Raw genomic sequence first — 18,857 nt, 5'->3', positions numbered from 1 at the left:
CCCTTTTTTAAAAATAAATGGAGAACAAGCTATAATACTTGAGTTTTGGTGCAGGTACAGCCAACTAGCGCAAAAATAATATTGCGACATTGTCAAAACTATACAATATAGTGTCAAAAATAATATTCCGATATGTAACTGTATATATTTTTTGCCCCATCACTATTAGGGTTGTCCCGATGCCAAAATATTACCCACAAAACAATGACATGTCAAAGTATCATGATACCACTGCAAAACTTTTTTGTCACTGATACTCACATCTTGTATCAATATAACACTGAATTTTATCTTTCGCTATTCACAAACTGTATATGCTTGTGGTACCTGCTGTGATTGTATGAGTGGTGGTTACCGTGTCTGCCGTGGTCTCTGGAGCCCAGGCTGTCTCGTCTTTAGACCCTCTCCCCTCTCTCTCGCTCTAAGTGGTGCGAGTGGTGGGAATACTTTGAGGAAGAGTTGGCCTTCTAGTAAGGTGACCTTCTAGAGACAATCCCACCTGAGTCCCTGTCCCGCTCTTTGTATCTGTCTCTCTCTCTGTCCCTGTCGGCCTGAGGTGCAAGGGGCGGGGGAGGCATTGCAGGGTTTTGTGAAATGTGCTGTCTAGCCCCTCCAGCGTTAGGATATGTGGGGTAGAGCGGGGGCTTGTTAGGACGGAATGGGGCAGTAGGGGGGTACGTGGGGCGACCCCTGTAATAGGGGTCTTGAGAAGGTGCATGAGGGTCCTCCAGATAACGGGGAGCTTTGTATGCCCAGACTGAGGAGGAGACAGCAGAGGAGGACGAGGTCAACATGTCCTGGGCAGGGTAGCCACAGCCAGTCAACGGCCCAGCGCTGTGTCCAGAATGTCTGACAGAAACACAATGACAGAAAGAGAGATTAAGCAAAAGTTGGCACATTTAATATTGTGATCATAATGAATAGAAAAATATATATACTTTTTTATAATAACAAAACATGTAGATAATTGCTCAACTTTAACTGAGCTGTATTGCTAGTCTCTGTAGCCTACCACAATTTTCAAATGCTCTGACTTAACAGCGTCTGTATGTAATTGAACATAAGTTTGGCATAGAGGAACTACGTCACTGCCTATATCACTAACTTACCCGCTTGAATAAAATACAAAAAAAGTAGCTAGCAATGTTATTTTTAACCAATGCATTTCGCAAGTGGCTAGTTTGCATCAACTATCTTTAGTAAAACCACTGCAAAGGTTTTGCCTGCAAACTTTGGTTTGCCTCGTGATTTGTTGCCATGATTAGTTGGGAAAGTTGTCTGTCTGAAGAGGACCCACCCGGAACAATTTTCTTTCCCTTATCAAAGTTGCCAAAATAGTCCGTCATTCAAATCAGACCCTAGTCACTTGCCCAGGATCGGGTTTTCAAGACTACTGTTATGCAGGTTCTTTTTTATTTCTATTATTATTATTGTCAAAGTCGCGTCAATTCAAATCTGGTATTAGGAACAAAAGAGGTCAACACGACTTCTAAGATATACTAGTTATTTTAATTAATGCAAAAACCTTCAATGGTAAATATGATGTTTCGTATATACGGGCTCTCTGAGATGCCTCGCAGGACACCCCAGAGAACTAACACATTGTTTCAGATTCAATACTCAAATACTCTGACAGAGGGAATTTCCCACTTCTCTGCTGGCCAATTAGAGTAAAGACTTGAGCGTGGTTTAAACTTACTCAGCCAATCCGTTGGTTCAGGGGTTGGTCTCATCTCCTCGGCGCCATTTGTTGCACACTTCAGCCAGGCACAAGTTTATCACAACAACCTATCATAGTGAGAAGAGCCAGCTCCCTTAGACATCATTCCTATGTCCAAGGAAGGCTCACAGATCACAAAGAACTAGTATAGTCTAGCATTTGAAGACACAATCCTTATCTCATTTTACCCCCTAAAACAGCTCTTCACATCAATCACAGCCCGCCAGGTGTCACAGCCTACATTAGCCCAGTCAAGAATGCATTCTTTCTAAGTTAGTCATCCCATCAATTTAGGAGAATAATAAATCCCCAATAATCCCCCTTTTCACACCTAATAAGGTGTGATTCAAAAAATAAGAAAACACAGATTGTCATTCACTACAATACAATACAAACAAAAAATCACACTTTTATTAATAGGCCATAATGATACTAAAAAATTTAAACCCTCAGTCCATCTACACCCAACTTGCAAATTGTTACCACTCACCAAGGAACTTCAAACCATCACATAAGGAAAGACAAACATTCACATGGTTAACTTGATTAATAAAGCATAAAACACAGGATTAATAGAACACAAAACATAAGACTATTAAAACATAAAACACAAACAGAGAAGTATATTTTGGCCTCCTTTAGACACCCTCTAGTGTCACTCCACCAAGCCTGGTAGGTCATATCCTCCATTCCTAGGTTGGAGTCCAGGATTGGGCCGTATCTCACCATCTGTTGGGAAATCACCTTCTCCATCTCCTTTCTCACCAAACCTCAGACACAGGAAATAAGACAACATCCACAAAGAACAAGTATACCCATAGAAGCTATAACTTCACCCAGAATAGTTACAACAATAGTTTTCCATTTATCAAATATGTTATCAAACCAACCGTTTATGGAGCTATCAATACCAGATCTCTCAGCCAGTTTGTTCGTCAGTGCAGTTACTCCCCTGAAGCTCTTTTGTCACTGACCCGTCCGGTGCTAAATTGTTTGAGGATGAAAATACAGCACATAGATCCAAACAGAACACAAACTCCGCCCCGCTCAGCCAAAAGCATATCTAAAGCTATTCTATTCTGCCATGTCATTAAGCTAGTTGCCACTGTCTGCTCAGCTAATCCCTTTATTGCATCACGAGTGTGGTTTATAAATCTTTGCTGGTTATAGTAAATATAATTTATCCAATCTACGTTTTTATCAATTGTTGACCACCAAAAAATACTTGATTCAAACTCAGCTGCGATCTGATTCCTAGCTTTGAATTGTTCTGGAACCTCTCGAGGTACTCCTATCCCATCACAGGATCCTTTCATCAAAGGATCCCGGGAGGAGGTCCTACTTTCTACGTGACCACTCACCAGTCTCTGACACGTTTGATTGTTTGCGTATGTAGGTGAGTTCACAATCAGTTATCACCACACAACCATCAGATGTCAGCACGGGCCTGGTTTTAGTTCCTAAAATCCTCTGGCTGCAACAAAGAGGAGAGATTAGTCATGGTCTCTTTTAGTTGTGTAGGAGCAGGTGCTAAGGTGCCCTACTCTGTATCCTATCTTACTACTCCTAAAAAACAATTAGAATCCCCTGAGACTTCAAACGTAGGCAACCTAGGTCGGAATGACTTTGTTATCGGGGGATACAGATAGTTCAAGTTACTACAAGACTCTTTCACCACATTCCCAGGTGGCTTGCATGGAGGATAAACCTGTTTTTGCATACTTCAGACTTTCAGACAGTACCTACCCTTCTATGGGTCGCACTGCCATTTCTGGTAATTCCCTACCCTCACAACACTACACCTGTCCCCAAACTGTGCACGGAGACCTACACATCCCCCACGCTCTCGACATGAGCAACTACATAGTCCCAGGATGTACACGGCGACACACATACAGTGATGTCCTCCCCTAAAGTCCCTAATCTTCCCCTTTCCCTACGTCTAGCTGTCTCCTATGCCTTCATAGACTGTGCTCAGGTATTATTTTATCAACTTGTTTTAGGTTAACTACTACTTTCGGCTGATCAGAAGGGTTTGAGTGTGTTAGGAATATGGCCCCCACAATCAGACAGCTACCTACCGTCAGGAGACCTGTGAATCCCCACCCTCACCCTGAGAACATGTCAGATGCCAACCCATTACTTCACCTTCTACCAAACTCACACAGGGATGATCAGACAGGGTAAGGGAATCTTCGTTAAGGAGCCAACCCCCGAGCCCTAATGGTGATCGGTTCTTTCTCCTAACTCTGTGTTTGTTCATCAGGTGTAACTGGGTTTACCTTTTTGCAGTGTGTGACATGCACCCAGATGGATCTAATAGGACTTGATAGGGCCCTTCCCAACAGGCCTGCTTCCAGTTTTTCTTCTTTTAGGGATCCACACCCAGTCTCCTGGTGAGGTAGAGTGGGTCACCTTCTCCTTTAGTTCACCTGTGGGGCACAAAACCTCTGACATACAGGTGTGGTTAATAAACTATCTTCACACATACATGTTGAGCTCTCAATTTCTATTGTTGTTTTTTCTTTTTAAGTATTTTTATTTATTTAATCCTATCATTATTTAATCCTATCACTCCCCCTTTTTGACACATGATTTGCCCATGTGTCAATATTACCACCTTTCTAAACCATTCCTTATGTAATTTATCATCCTATTGCCATGCCTTTCATTTTTGGGATTGTCTTTTGCTTCTTTATTGCAAACCCTCATCATCTGTAAATCACTACCAATGTCATATCCCTCGTTACTCTCTACCATTTGGATAACATCCCTGATGTATGTATACCTCCTTAGAGTTCCAAATTACTTTACCATGGGCTACCATTGCCTTCCCATAGATAAGATCACTTAATTTACCCGTATGCAGTACATAATGGAGTATCCAAACTTTACAGCACTTTATCATTACCAAAAAGCTCATCATTTGTTTTTTGTTTTAACGGTTTTGGCGCTTCAAATATAGCAGTTTTCCTGGATGAGTTTAACATTCGCCCCTCCTGTGTTATAGTGTGTCCTAGGTAAATGACCTCGCTCTACCAAAGTTGAAGTTTCTTTTTGCTCACTTTGTGTCCCTGTTCTGCCAGGAAGGTTAACAATTGGATTGTATCCCTCTTACATCCCTCCTGAGTGGGATTAGCCAATAGAATAACATCTACATATACTAACATTTGGCTTCCTTCCCTAGGTTCAAACTTTCCCAAATTCTTAGTTATAGCCTGGGCTAAGATTGTAAGACTTTCCAAGTAGCCTTGAGGTATCCTAGCCTAAGTCCATTTCCTTCCCTGAAAAGTAAAGCCAAACCACCCCTGACTATCCGGATGAACTTGGATACTAAAGAAAGCATTAGCTAAATCTATCACTGTAAAATAGGAGTTCTCTGGTTTCAATTGGTTCAGCAATGTATGTGGATCTGGTACACATGGAACTCTGGGAATGATATTTCTATTAACCTAACTGTAAGTCCATGACCATCCTCCAGTCGGCGCTAGGTGTCTCCTTTCTAACAGGAAATACTGGAGAGTTGCAGTGTACCTCATCTCCAGGAATTATCACCCCTCCCTTAAGTAAATGCTCAAATGTAAGTGTTATCCCTTTTATTGCTTCTGGTTTCATAGTATATTGCTTTTGGTATGGTCTATTATTGAATCGAGGAATCACTTGTACTGGAGCTACCCCCTTAATTAGTCCTACATCTGCTGTCCTTGTGACCATAATTTGAACGGAATTGCTTCTAACTCAGCCTCCTGTTCCTGAGTTAAGAAAATCTCTTCCTGTCATCCATTAAAACTTATCTCCAGATGGACACTGGGCTGGGTTTTTTGCTCTCCAATTTAACTTTCTTCTATATCTCCCAGTGGAGTGGCCATACTGATCCCCATTTGGTGTATTCTGCCAGTAATGTTTTTCCCCTGTTTTATCCATTTACCTAGTGATAACCATTCCTCTGAATGTTCTTTCACTAGGGCAACATGGGGGCTCCACCTTTCTCTGTACAGCCTCTGGCTCTGTGAACCCATTTTAACCCAATTTGAAAAAACAACAATCACAAATAGCCAGGCCTCACTCAATTTGATAGCTCACTTTTATGACCTAAATACTGCCTAACTGAGATGAGCTAATCTCTTTCTCCTAGTTATAATCTAAAGATGGTAGTACACACAAAACATGATAGATATTCCCAGTCTTAACCCATCAATAATTGTTTGTATCATTCTAATTCCTCCTAACTAATCCATTAAACCACTCAAAATTCCTCGAGTATACAATGATTATTTAATTGATTACCCTAACTCTGCTACATGTGATCTCATCTCAAATGATCCATCTATCAATTATTTATTCAACACCCTAGGAAAATCTGTCTCCCCTTATATTGTTCCTGTCTCCCCTGTAAATGTCATATTTGAGTTTTTAGCCAATACAATCACGGTTACATCAAATGTTCCCTCATTTAATGGTATTTTCTTCCTAATATAACTTCCCTAAATGAGATTAAATCCCCTGCCTTCCTCTACTATCCTTATATCATTACTGGATCAATGATAATAACTGTAATAACTATCAATAATAATTGTAATAACTATTTCACATTAAATTGTGTCTTTTTTCTGATAATGTTATAATTGTAGCCTATTCCATCACTTTAATTTAAAATATAAGTTTATGTAACAAATCCATAACCCACCACAGGCTGGCGCTATTCCCCAGCACAACAGCCAATGCATACTTGCATCCTAACCAAAATATATTATCGTCTCAAATGGTCCATCTATCTTGTATTTTCCCGCTAACCCATTTCAGTTCGCTATTCAATTTATTTAACTGTTCTCTCTGATTAGGCCCTAATTAATAAAACAAATACTTGCTATCGTTGGTCAGCATACGCTTAATGACATTCCTACCATCTGAACTATACTGTCTCTCTCCCTCCCCTTGCTCCTTCGGGGAGAGCGCATGGTAACCTTATAACATATTTTCATAGACTTTTCTAGAATACTTCTATTTAAGCTATATAATTCAACCTTTCACATTTCTCAATCCACATAGTAATCTAGGTATATAGCCCTACTGCGAAAGCTTTGTCTACTGTCCCTACCTGTGTTCGAACCAGGGACATCGCCAGTCACTCCACACCATCTGTGATGCTCTCAAAGTAACTACTCCCAGTTCATAGAGCAAGTGACGTCACCAAATGAAAATCGCAGTAGCTTTCACCTCAGCAAAAAAACTCTCTCTCTCTTACCCATTCCCTATTGAATACGTGAGTTTTTCTATTTAACCCCTAAACACGCTACAAATAGTCCATTCAACATTACCAAACCAAATACTCATCGTACCCATTCAATCAACACATCAGCCATGGAATTTACACTCATAAATGCAGATTGTTACTCCATGCCTTGAAATGATAAATAGATTTCCACCAATAGTACCATTAATGATCTCATCTTACACTCTGACACAAAATGAAGTTCCCTCACTGTACTACGTTAGCTCTACCATGATAATTAGTTCAATTTAACCCTCTATTTGCTTTGTACTATATTATACATTACGTCTAAAACAACATTACTTATGGTCAGTTTATTCCGCCATCATATTATCCAACAACGCCACAATCTTAAACTCATATGGGGCGGCTGGCAGTTTAGTGACCAATAGCGCCGCGCCAACAACCGAGAGGTCGCCGGTTCCAATCCCCGAGCCGACCAGGCAAAAAATCTGCCGATGTGCCCTCGAGCAAGGCACTCAACCCCAATTGCTCCCATAAATCGCTCTAGACAAGAGCGTCTGCCAAATAACCAAAAATGCAAATGTAAACATTCTCTACTTTCTCACCCATGACGCTCGGGTGAGCAAGTTCAGAACATCTCTCGTCAGAAACCCACATGCGTTCCCAGCCATCTCCCAGTCTTTTCATGGCTCCAAAAGCCACACTTTCGCTCTCTCCAGCCCCTCCCCTCGCAACTCTACCTTTTTGAGGAGCTGTGAGGAGCTGCTTCTCGTCCCAGCGCGCCTCCAATATTCCGCCGTTACTCAAAGTACTCCAGTCCATTTATTTAAATAAAATAATTCCCACCTTATTAGTTAAAGTTGGTGCACGTTTATAAACCGAATTATTTCGGTCTAATTGTTTAACCAGTATTTTGCACGGTCAAACATCAAACGTTAAATCAAATAATAAACCAAATAGCCCAAACCAAGCACCTAAAACCAGTATTATGCTATGTCAACCATCAAACCTCAAATCAAATACTAAACCGAATTGCTTCGACACAACTATTCAAAAGCAGTATTATGCTATGTCAAACACCAAATGTTATATTTCAAATATATCAGTTCAAACGTTTTAGTTCAGTCACACAATTCATCACTTTAGCTTTATGTTCCCAATTGTTTTTAACGGGTTATATGGTTTAAGCAACCACAAATCCAACAGTTATTCCCAAATTATACCGTTTGGACAGCCACAGACGTCTTAATATACAGGTTTATTATTTTTAATAACCCCTATTCACTATTTTATTTTGTCTGTGATCATTCGCGCACTCATGCATACAACAACACCCAGTGTCCCCCTGACTCTATCCGTATCTAGCCTTCTGATACGTGTCAGTAGCGTAACACTCTCTAAAATGTAAGTGGCCATTATGATCCTAGCCATATCTTCAGTGGATATGTGCCACAACGTTACACTTTAATCAATTAATCCCTGTATCTCACGGTTCCACCATTTGTGGTCCAGAGATTTCAGTATCTTCCTTGATCCTAGCCATATCTCTCTGAATATGTGTCAAGGGAACAATACTCAATTAAAATTTTGGCGCTCCTCTGATCCTAGCCATATCTCGATGGATATGTGTCAGTAGCCAACGCCCTTAGCCAATAATTCCCTGTGTCTCCAGTTCTCACCCCTGGTGATCCTAGCCTGGAGACTTCAGTATTTTCTCAGAACCTAGCCATATCTCTTCTGGATATGTGTCAGAGAAACAATACTCAACTAAAATGTTGGCGCTCCTCTGATCCTAGCCATATCTCGATGGATATGTGTCAGTAGCCAACGCCCTTAGCCAATAATTCCCTTTATCTCCGAACCTTAGCCGTACCCTCGCAGTTACGGACCTTGCCGGTAGATGTCAGCATTGTCTCCTGAACCTAGCCGTATCTTAACGGACCTTGCCGGTAGAACCAACACTCTCTGGTACCATGGTTTTAAACATCACATTTAGCAAAGGTTTGCATGTCACAATATTGTGCTTATCTACTCATAATAGTTTCATAATTTAGTTCACTTACATCAGACAGTTGTTTCACAAAATTAATTTGGATAAAGCCAATGTGCAGATCTTTGGTTATTTAACAATAGGTATCTGCTTACCTTTTTAGAAGCCCGGGCAGTTTGTGAAACATACGGTTCGATGAAAGAGGTGACCAAATGTGCCGGACATTACCCAGCAAAGTCCCTTCTACCAGACCGCGTCGGGGTCACCAATTGTCAAAGTCGCGTCAATTCAAATCTGGTATTAGGAACAAAAGAGGTCAACACGACTTCTAAGATATACTAGTTATTTTAATTAATGCAAAAACCTTCAATGGTAAATATGATGTTTCGTATATACGGGCTCTCTGAGATGCCTCGCAGGACACCCCAGAGAACTAACACACTGTTTCAGATTCAATACTCAAATACTCTGACAGAGGGAATTTCCCACTTCTCTGCTGGCCAATTAGAGTAAAGACTTGAGCGTGGTTTAAACTTACTCAGCCAATCCGTTGGTTCAGGGGTTGGTCTCATCTCCTCGGCGCCATTTGTTGCAAACTTCAGCCAGGCACAAGTTTATCACAACAACCTATCATAGTGAGAAGAGCCAGCTCCCTTAGACATCATTCCTATGTCCAAGGAAGGCTCACAGATCACAAAGAACTAGTATAGTCTAGCATTTGAAGACACAATCCTTATCTCATTTTACCCCCTAAAACAGCTCTTCACATCAATCACAGCCTGCCAGGTGTCACAGCCTACATTAGCCCAGTCAATAATGCATTCTTTCTAAGTTAGTCATCCCATCAATTTAGGAGAATAATAAATCCCCAATATTATCTTCCAAAGACCCCAAAAATGTCACCCCAACAGGGTGTTTCAATTCAAAAAATGTTTATTTCCTGAGAGGGAACAGAGTAGCCCGAGTCCTGTGAGAACGGAGTCCAGGAGCGAGGGGTATAGTGCGTTCCTCCTCCCAGGGAGGAAGCAGAGGAGCCTGGGGTTTAGGGTTCCCCCATGGAGGAGGGGGGTGTGTCTAGACGCTGCTTTCTGAAGCTCGTGTCCACAGAGCAGGAGCTGGTGCTCCCGGGGGTGAGTGCCAGCATCCCTGCAGCCAAGCCAGCTATCTCAGAGGACAGCTTCCGAAGACTGCACAGAAACAATGAGAAGAGAGGATTAGATAGATACATTACACAAAAGCAGGCAATGAGTCTCAAGCATGAGGAACCATAAAGGTAAATCATAAATATTACATGAAAATGACAGTTGGATGGTTGTGATGAGCCCTTGGTGAGGGTACCGTGTCGGATTGTGTGGAAGCTGGGCTTTGAAATCACTCGGTCAGGGCCTCCTGTGGGCACAGTCTGGTCCATGTAGGAACCATTCATCAGGTCATAATACTTCTGCCTCTGCTGGCCTGTAGATACACACACACTCACATATATATACACACACACACAAACAAACACAATCTATAAGAAAGGTTGTCATATTTATCAAAAATGATTTCCAGTACAAAGATATTGAGTACAATAATGTTTTATGTCTCTATAAAACAACTCTATGCTTCAATATGAATCGTGTAAAAAAGGCCGACCTGCTCCTCCTCTCTAGTTTCTAGCTACCCAACATTCCCGCATTCCCCTTAGTCTTGCTAGTTTGGCTGCTGATGCATTGTACACGTTTATCATAAGAAATAGCCTAAACGCATATTGGCACTGGCAGTTAAAATTATCAACACTAAATAGACACTTGTTAACTAGCTAGCTATACATTTCACAATTTAGAGGTAACAATGCACAGTCTATCAGCCTGGTTTCATAGACTAGACGTAACATAGTAAACGTAAATCCAGGCCACTCAATTTAGTATGATATGTTACGTTTGGTATGGTTACATAAGACAGAAGGTTACTTCAGGCAAAAACAAAATTAGAGTGGTTGGTCGGGGTGGATGGGTAGGAGTATAACGCGAACATCTAACAACCCAATCTCATCACGGAAGACTTTAGCATTTTAGCCTAACGCTTCAGCACGCTGCTGCTACTCTAGATAACCCTTCCCCTAACTTTAACCCTTTAACCTTAACCCCTAGCCTAGCTAACTCTGGTCACCTAGCTAACATTAGCATTAGCCACCAAGCTAATGTTATCCATATCATTTAAATTCGTAACATATCATACGTTTTTCAAATTTGTAACACACTGTACGAATGGCAAATTGCTAACGTTAGCTTTATTTAGCTAGCTGGCTAATGTTAGTATAACTATATTTTCAACCCTCTAGTTATGATTTAGATAATTAACTAGCTAGCTACATTAACAAACTGTAACGTTAGCTAGGCAGATTCTTCGGCTCACCTTGACTAGCTAACTAGCTATATCTAAAAACTATGTTAGCATGTGTAGCTAGCTAAAGTTATCCAAAATACAGCTGATGGTTGCTAGCTAGCTAGCTAAAAAAAAAAAAAATGTACAGCAAACATTTGATGTTCAAACACTAACATTAGACATGTTGTGTAAATTGTTCCCTTTCCTCAGTTCTTTCTAAGTCATTTTGTAGTCTACTTTGTTGAAAGTCTTGTTGAAATCACAGCTAATATTGCGTAGAGGCTTAACATTTGAAAAGACCGCAGTGAGTGAATCTCTGGCTAGCTAGCTAACTGGCACTGAAATTCATCCCAAAGGTGTTCGATGGAGTTGAGGTCAGGGCTCTGTTCAGGCCAGTCAAGTTCCTCCACACCGATCTCGACAAACCATTTCTGTATGGACCTCTCTTTGTGCACGGGGGCATTGTCATGCTGAAACAGGAAAAGGCCTTCCCCAAACTGTTACCACAAAGTTGGAAGAACAGAATCGTTTAGAATGTCATTGTATGCTGTAGCATTAAGATTTCCCTTCACTGGAACTAAGGGGCCTAGCCCGAACCATGAAAAACAGCCCCAGACCATTATTCCTCTTCAACCAAATTTTACAGTTGGCACTATGCATTGAGGCAAGTAGTGTTCTTTTGGCATCCGCCAAACCCAGATTCGTCCATCAGACTGCCAGATGGTGAAGTGTGATTCATCACTCCAGAGAACACGTTTCCAATGCTCCAGAGTCCAATGGCGGCGAGTCCAACCACTCCAGCCAATGCTTGGCAATGCGTATGGTGATCTTAGGCTTTTGTGCGGCTGCTCGACCATGGAAACCCATTTCATTAAGCTCCTGACTAACAGTTCCTGTGCTGACGTTGCTTCCATTGCTTCCAGAGGCAGTTTGGAACTCGGTAGTGAGTGTTGCAACCGAGGACAGACGATTTTTACGCACTAAACGCTTCAGCACGCTGCTGCTTCTCTGTTTATTACTGAGAGGTTATTTTCCTGGCACCACACTCCCAGAGCACTCACCTCCTCCCTGTAGGCTTAAAAAGATGAGAGAGGCCTGTAATTTTCATCATAGGTACACGTCAACTATGACAGACAAAATGAGAAAAAAAAATCCAGAAAATCACATTGTAGGATTCTTAATGAATTTATTTGCAAATTATGGTGGAAAATAAGTATTTGGTCAATAACAAACGTTTCTCAATACTTTGTTATATACCCTTTGTTGGCAATGACACAGGTCAAACGTTTTCTGTAAGTCTTCACAAGGTTTTCACACACTGTTGCTGGTATTTTGGCCCATTCCTCCATGCAGATCTCCTCTAGAGAAGTGATGTTTTGGGGCTGTCGCTTGGCAATACGGACTTTCAACTCCCTCCAAAGATTTTCTATGGGGTTGAGATCTGGAGACTGGCTAGGCCACTCCAGGACCTTGAAATGCTTTTTACGAAGCCACTCCTTCGTTGCCCGGGCGGTGTGTTTGGGATCATTGTCATGTTGAAAGACCCAGCCACGTTTCATCTTCAATGCCCTTGCTGATGGAAGGAGGTTTTCACTCAAAATCTCACGATACATGGCCCCATTCATTCTTTCCTTTACACGGATCAGTCGTCCTGGTCCCTTTGCAGAAAAACAGCCCCAAAGTATGATGTTTCCACCCCCATGCTTCACAGTAGGTATGTTGTTCTTTGGATGCAACTCAGCATTCTTTGTCCTCCAAACACGACGAGTTGAGTTTTTACCAAAAAGTTATATTTTGGTTTCATCTGACCATATGACATTCTCCCAATCCTCTTCTGGATCATCCAAATGCACTCTAGCAAACTTCAGACGGGCCTGGACATGTACTGGCTTAAGCAGGGGGACACGTCTGGCACTGCAGGATTTTAGTCCCTGGCAGCGTAGTGTGTTACTGATGGTAGGCTTTATTACATTGGTCCCAGCTCTCTGCAGGTCATTCACTAGGTCCCCCCGTGTGGTTCTGGGATTTTTGCTCACCGTTCTTGTGATCATTTTGACCCCACGGGGTGAGATCTTGCGTGGAGCCCCAGATCGAGGGAGATTATCAGTGGTCTTGTATGTCTTCCATTTCCTAATAATTGCTCCCACAGTTGATTTCTTCAAACCAAGCTGCTTACCTATTGCAGATGCAGTCTTCCCAGCCTGGTGCAGGTCTACAATTTTGTTTCTGGTGTCCTTTGACAGCTCTTTGGTCTTGGCCATAGTGGAGTTTGGAGTGTGACTGTTTGAGGTTGTGGACAGGTGTCTTTTATACTGATAACAAGTTCAAACAGGTGCCATTAATACAGGTGACGAGTGGAGAACAGAGGAGCCTCTTAAAGAAGAAGTTACAGGTCTGTGAGAGCCAGAAATCTTGCTTGTTTGTAGGTGACCAAATACTTATTTTCCACCATAATTTGCAAATAAATTCATTAAAAATCCTACAATGTGATTTTCAGGATTTTTTTTCCTCATTTTGTCTGTCATAGTTGACAGGCCTCTCTCATCTTTTTAAGTGGGAGAACTTGCACAATTGGTGGCTGACTAAATACTTTTTTTCCCCACTGTATGCATAGTCACTTTAACTCTACCCACATGTACATATTACCTCGATTACCTCGACTAACCGGTGCCCCCGCACATTGACTCTGTACCGGTACCTCCCTACAGTTATTTTATTTTTGCTGCTCTTTAATTATTTGCTATTTTTTTTCTTAAACTGCATTGTTGGTTATGGGCTTGTAAGTAAGCATTTCACTGTAATGTCTACACCTGTTGTATTCGGCGCATGTGGCAAATACAATTTGATTTGATTTGATTTGAGCCGTTGTTATTTCCACTTCACAATAACAGCACTTACAGTTGACCAGGGCAGCTCTAGCAGGGCAGAAATCTGACCAACTGACTTGTTGGAAAGGTGACATCCTATGACGATGCCACGTTGAAAGTCACTGAGCTCGTCAGTAAAACCATTCTACTGCCAATATACTTTTGTATATATAGTGTATGTGGTTGTTTCTCTTAAGTAGAAATGTAGAAATATAAGAAAATGCTCTTAGTCTCATTTTGGTGTTTAAAGAGAGCTCATTTGTGTCTAGGAGAAACAAAGGGGAAAAATATGGTATCTTCTTGGATTTTGCTTTGATATAGGAGATATGGTGTTGATGAAGGTGCTGATGAAGAAGGTCACTACAGAAGTACTTAGTTGTGCTGTCTGTAGACTCCAATGCCCTCATAACCCTTTCTCTCCATTTTCTTTCACACTCTCTCTGTGACTTGGGACTCCAGTAAGGCAATTCACCCTAACATAGTGAAGCTTCTGGGTAATCCAACACTCAAGGACTCTAAGTGGATCATCCCCATGGAGTTCATATTTGGAGAGGAACTGGAGACAACCATCTTCAAATCACAAAAATCTAAAATACAGGTAGGTCTATGGATCCCACCTCTTCCACCAAACATGCATGCGACAGTGTTGACGAAAGTTCACATAGAAAAACTCTTATATATCTAAATATATTTGATAAATAAGTATTTAAGCCTACAGGATTTTCAGGGGACCTTCCAAACATTATTACAAAAAAGTGCAAGTTAACTCATCAGTTGATAATGAAAGCCTTTGATCTCCCACAGTTAACTCCATCTATAAAGGCCACCATCATCACAGGCATGTGTGAAGGACTACTTCACCTACACAGCAAAGATATCGTCCATCAGGACCTCAAGCCTGAGAACATCATGGTGAGACAGGCATTAAAATAGTTTTTGTTGTTTTAATGTTCTTCATTAATGAGAATAAAGGACATTATCACGCTAAATGCTTAGATTAGATATAAAACAATACTTTTCCACCCCTCTCAAATGATCTCTTCCAGGTAGAGCATGACACTCACCGAGCTGTGATCATTGATATGGGACTGGCCAAATTCTTCCGCAATGGCCTAAATTCTGCCGTGGATATGGGCAACGAGGCCTACTCTCCACCTGAGGTCCTGCAGAGGAGGGGCCACCGAGACCAGCGTTCGGACGTGTGGGCTATGGGTAAAATCATCGCTGAACTCTGTGCCAGAGTCAGGCTGCACACCCCCAGCGTCTGTCCGGCTAAGATCCATGAGATCCTCAGTCTCCAAGGCCAGCAGTACTGTAATGCTGTCTGTAGGATGGTGCAGAGCGACCCCACAGTGCGAACCACCATGGCCGGGATCATGCCAGAGATACGAAGGGCAGGGGGAGGTGGCAACACCGGGGAGCAACAAAGAGGACATCTTCCGACACCCTTTCCTCACACTGAGGTAAAAGACACATCGCCACGTCCTCAAGCTCCTGTACAGCGTTCACCCCCTCTATCAAGAGCTGAGTGCACAGCCTCACCAAGGCCTGATGTCAAGACGCTAGTGCGAGCTCCTGTGCGAGCGCCTTCTCCATCAAGATGGGAGCGTGCAGCCTTGCCAAAGACTGAGGTCAAGACTGAGGTCAAGACAACACTGCAACCACAACCCGTACAGCGTTCACCTTCCCCGTCAAGATGGGAGCGTGCAGCCTTGCCAAAGACTGAGGTCAAGACTGAGGTCAAGACAACACTGCAACCACAACCCGTACAGCGTTCACCTTCCCCGTCAAGATGGGAGCGTGCAGCCTTGCCAAAGACTGAGGTCAAGACTGAGGTCAAGACGACACTGCAACCACAACCTGTACAGCGGGCAGCCTCTCCAAAGCCTGAAGTCAAGAACTCACCGTCTCCCCATCCAAAGGTAGACCAGGGTAATGCACTGGTTCCATCAGGCATGGCTCAACCCAGTCAAGATGTCATGAAACAGCTTCTCTACAAAGAGGCGTCGAAGGGTCTCCCATGCCCACTCCCCACAACGGGAAAGGTGCGAATCCGCCGCTATGAGCAAAGGAATGGTGAAGTGGAGACTTGGGAGCAAACAGAGGTGGAGACTGAAGGAGGGAGGATAGTCAAGTTTGAGGATGTGATGTTTAACAACAAGTCGTAAGAAGGTTATTGAGAGGTTGTGAAATAGTTGAGAGTTGATTTGACTCTGCTTCTCCAGAGGGTAGGTCACTCCCCTTCCATCCTTCATTGTAAAAGTGTATGTTTATGGAGAGGGAGAAGAGTATATTTGGGAGGGGGGATAAACTAATGGAAGAATTATAATGTCCAGTGAAACTATACTGGACGTACTGTGCCTAAAAACAAAGTGCCACAATATCTAAGTGAGACAAAAGAAAATGCAATAAACTATCAACAACAAAAGTTTTCTTGCACTGGTAAGACGGAAACCTTGGAGTGAGTTAAGGTTGAGTAAGGATTTAAGGATGATCTTGAAACTACTATCACTTCTTCTGATGCTACATTATGTTACAGTATGGTTACAATGTTGCACATCTGGTTAGGTGACAGTGTACAGAGGCAGCTGGAGTCAACTAACTATCTGTGAATGTTTTTGAAACCTTTTTGTTTTGGGAATCTCATCCCTGTTGCAAATCAGATGGAGTTAACTGTGGGAGATCAAAGGCTTTCATTATCAACTGATGAGTTAACTTGCACTTTTTTGTAATAATGTTTGGAAGGTCCCCTGAAAATCCTGTAGGCTTAAAAGTATTTGATCCCCTGCTGATTTTGTACGTTTGCCCACTGACAAAGAAATGATCCGTCTATAATTTTAATGGTAGGTTTATTTGAACAGTGAGAGACAGAATAACAACAAAAAAATCCAGAAAAACGCATGTCAAAAATGTTATAAATTGATTTGCATTTTAATGAGGGAAATAAGTATTTGACCTCCTCTCAATCAGAAAGATTTCTGGCTCCCAGGTGTCTTTTATACAGCTAACGAGCTGAGATTAGGAGCACACTCTTAAAGGGAGTGCTCCTAATCTTAGCTTGTTAACTGTATAAAAGACAACTGTCCACAGAAGCAATCAATCAATCATATTCCAAACTCTCCACCATGGCCAAGACCAAAGAGCTCTCCAAGGATGTCAGGGACAAGATTGTAGACCTACACAAGGCTGGAATGGGCTACAAGACCATCGCCAAGCAGCTTGGTGAGAAGGTGACAACAGTTGGCGCGATTATTCGCAAATGGAAGAAACACAAAAGAACTGTCAATCTCCCTCAGCCTGGGGCTCCATGTAAGATCTCACCTCGTGGAGTTGCAAAGATCATGAGAATGGTGAGGAATCAGCCCAGAACTACACGGGAGGATCTTGTCAATGATCTCAAGGCAGCTGGGACCATAGTCACCAAGAAAACAATTGGTAACACACTACGCCGTGAAGGACTGAAATCCTGCAGCGCCCGCAAGGTCCCCCTGCTCAAGAAAGCACATATACAGGGCCGTCTTAGGTTTGCCAATGAACATCTGAATGATTCAGAGGAGAACTGGGTGAAAGTGTTGTGGTCAGATGAGACCAAAATGGAGCTCTTTGGCATCAACTCAACTCGCCGTGTTTGGAGGAGGAGGAATGCTGCCTATGACCCCAAGAACACCATCCCCACCATCAAACATGGAGGTGGAAACATTATGCTTTGGGGGTGTTTTTCTGCTAAGGGGACAGGACAACTTCACCGCATCAAAGGGACGATGGACGGGGCCATGTACCATCAAATCTTGGGTGAGAACCTCCTTCCCTCAGCCAGGGCATTGAAAATGGGTCGTGGATGGGTATTCCAGCATGACAATGACCCAAAACACACAGCCAAGGCAACAAAGGAGTGGCTCAAGAAGAAGCACATTAAGGTCCTGGAGTGGCCTAGCCAGTCTCCAGACCTTAATCCCATAAAAAATCTGTGGAGGGAGCTGAAGGTTCGAGTTGCCAAACGTCAGCCTCGAAACCTTAATGACTTGGAGAAGATCTGCAAAGAGGAGTGGGACAAAATCCCTCCTGAGATGTGTGCAAACCTGGTGGCCAACTACAAGAAACGTCTGACCTCTGTGATTGCTAACAAGGGTTTTGCAACCAAGTACTAAGTCATGTTTTGCAGAGGGGTCAAATACTTATTTCCCTCATTAAAATGCAAATCAATTTATAACATTTTTGACATGCGTTTTTCTGGATAATTTTGTTGTTATTCTGTCTCTTACTGTTCAAATAAACCTACCATTAAAATGATAGACTGATCATGTCTTTGTCAGTGGGCAAATGTACAAAATCAGCAGGGGATCAAATACTTTTTTCCCTCACTGTATATTTCAACCATACTGTGATGTTTTACAAAAGTTCTGAACCTTTCTATTCTCATTGCTTCTACAGATTGTGAATTAAAAATAAACATTTTTGCTAAAAGTATTATTATATTATTGATTGATTGACTATGACTTTTCAGATCACCCAGTAATGCTATCTGCAAGGTTAGCTCCAGGTAAATATTGCAATCCTTTAGCCATTCCTGGACCTGTGTCCAAAAACAAGCTACAAATGGACAGAACCAAAACAAATGATCCAATGATTCTGTCTCTTCACAGCAAAATCTGCAGAGCTGGGAAGATTGTATCCCCC

The 18,857-nt window shown here is 42.2% G+C and overlaps 1 protein-coding gene across 6 annotated transcripts in view; it reads left to right on the top strand.

The window, feature by feature from the left end:
* Positions 1-18,647, top strand: part of LOC311140289 (uncharacterized protein) — a 39,191-nt gene extending 20,544 nt beyond the window's left edge. For 2 of the 6 annotated variants that reach the window (XR_014614133.1, XR_014614135.1), the window contains exons 3-6: positions 14,640-14,778; positions 14,985-15,092; positions 15,227-16,754; positions 18,494-18,640. Coding sequence is in view for 2 of the 6 variants with exons in the window: in XM_084175273.1 (XP_084031399.1) it covers positions 14,640-14,778; positions 14,985-15,092; positions 15,227-16,348 (1,369 nt within the window). In the remaining 4 variants the exon portion in view is untranslated. Of the gene's footprint in view, positions 1-14,639; positions 14,779-14,984; positions 15,093-15,226 lie in introns of all 6 variants that reach the window. The other 4 variants (XR_014614134.1, XR_014614136.1, XM_084175273.1 and 1 more) reach the window with 3 other exon arrangements.
* Positions 18,648-18,857: the final 210 nt, after the last annotated feature.

Source organism: Coregonus lavaretus (assembly GCF_964263955.1).
Source record: "Coregonus lavaretus genome assembly, chromosome: 13".
Taxonomy (NCBI): Eukaryota; Metazoa; Chordata; class Actinopteri; order Salmoniformes; family Salmonidae; genus Coregonus; species Coregonus lavaretus.
This window is presented reverse-complemented; position numbering and strand designations above follow the sequence as displayed.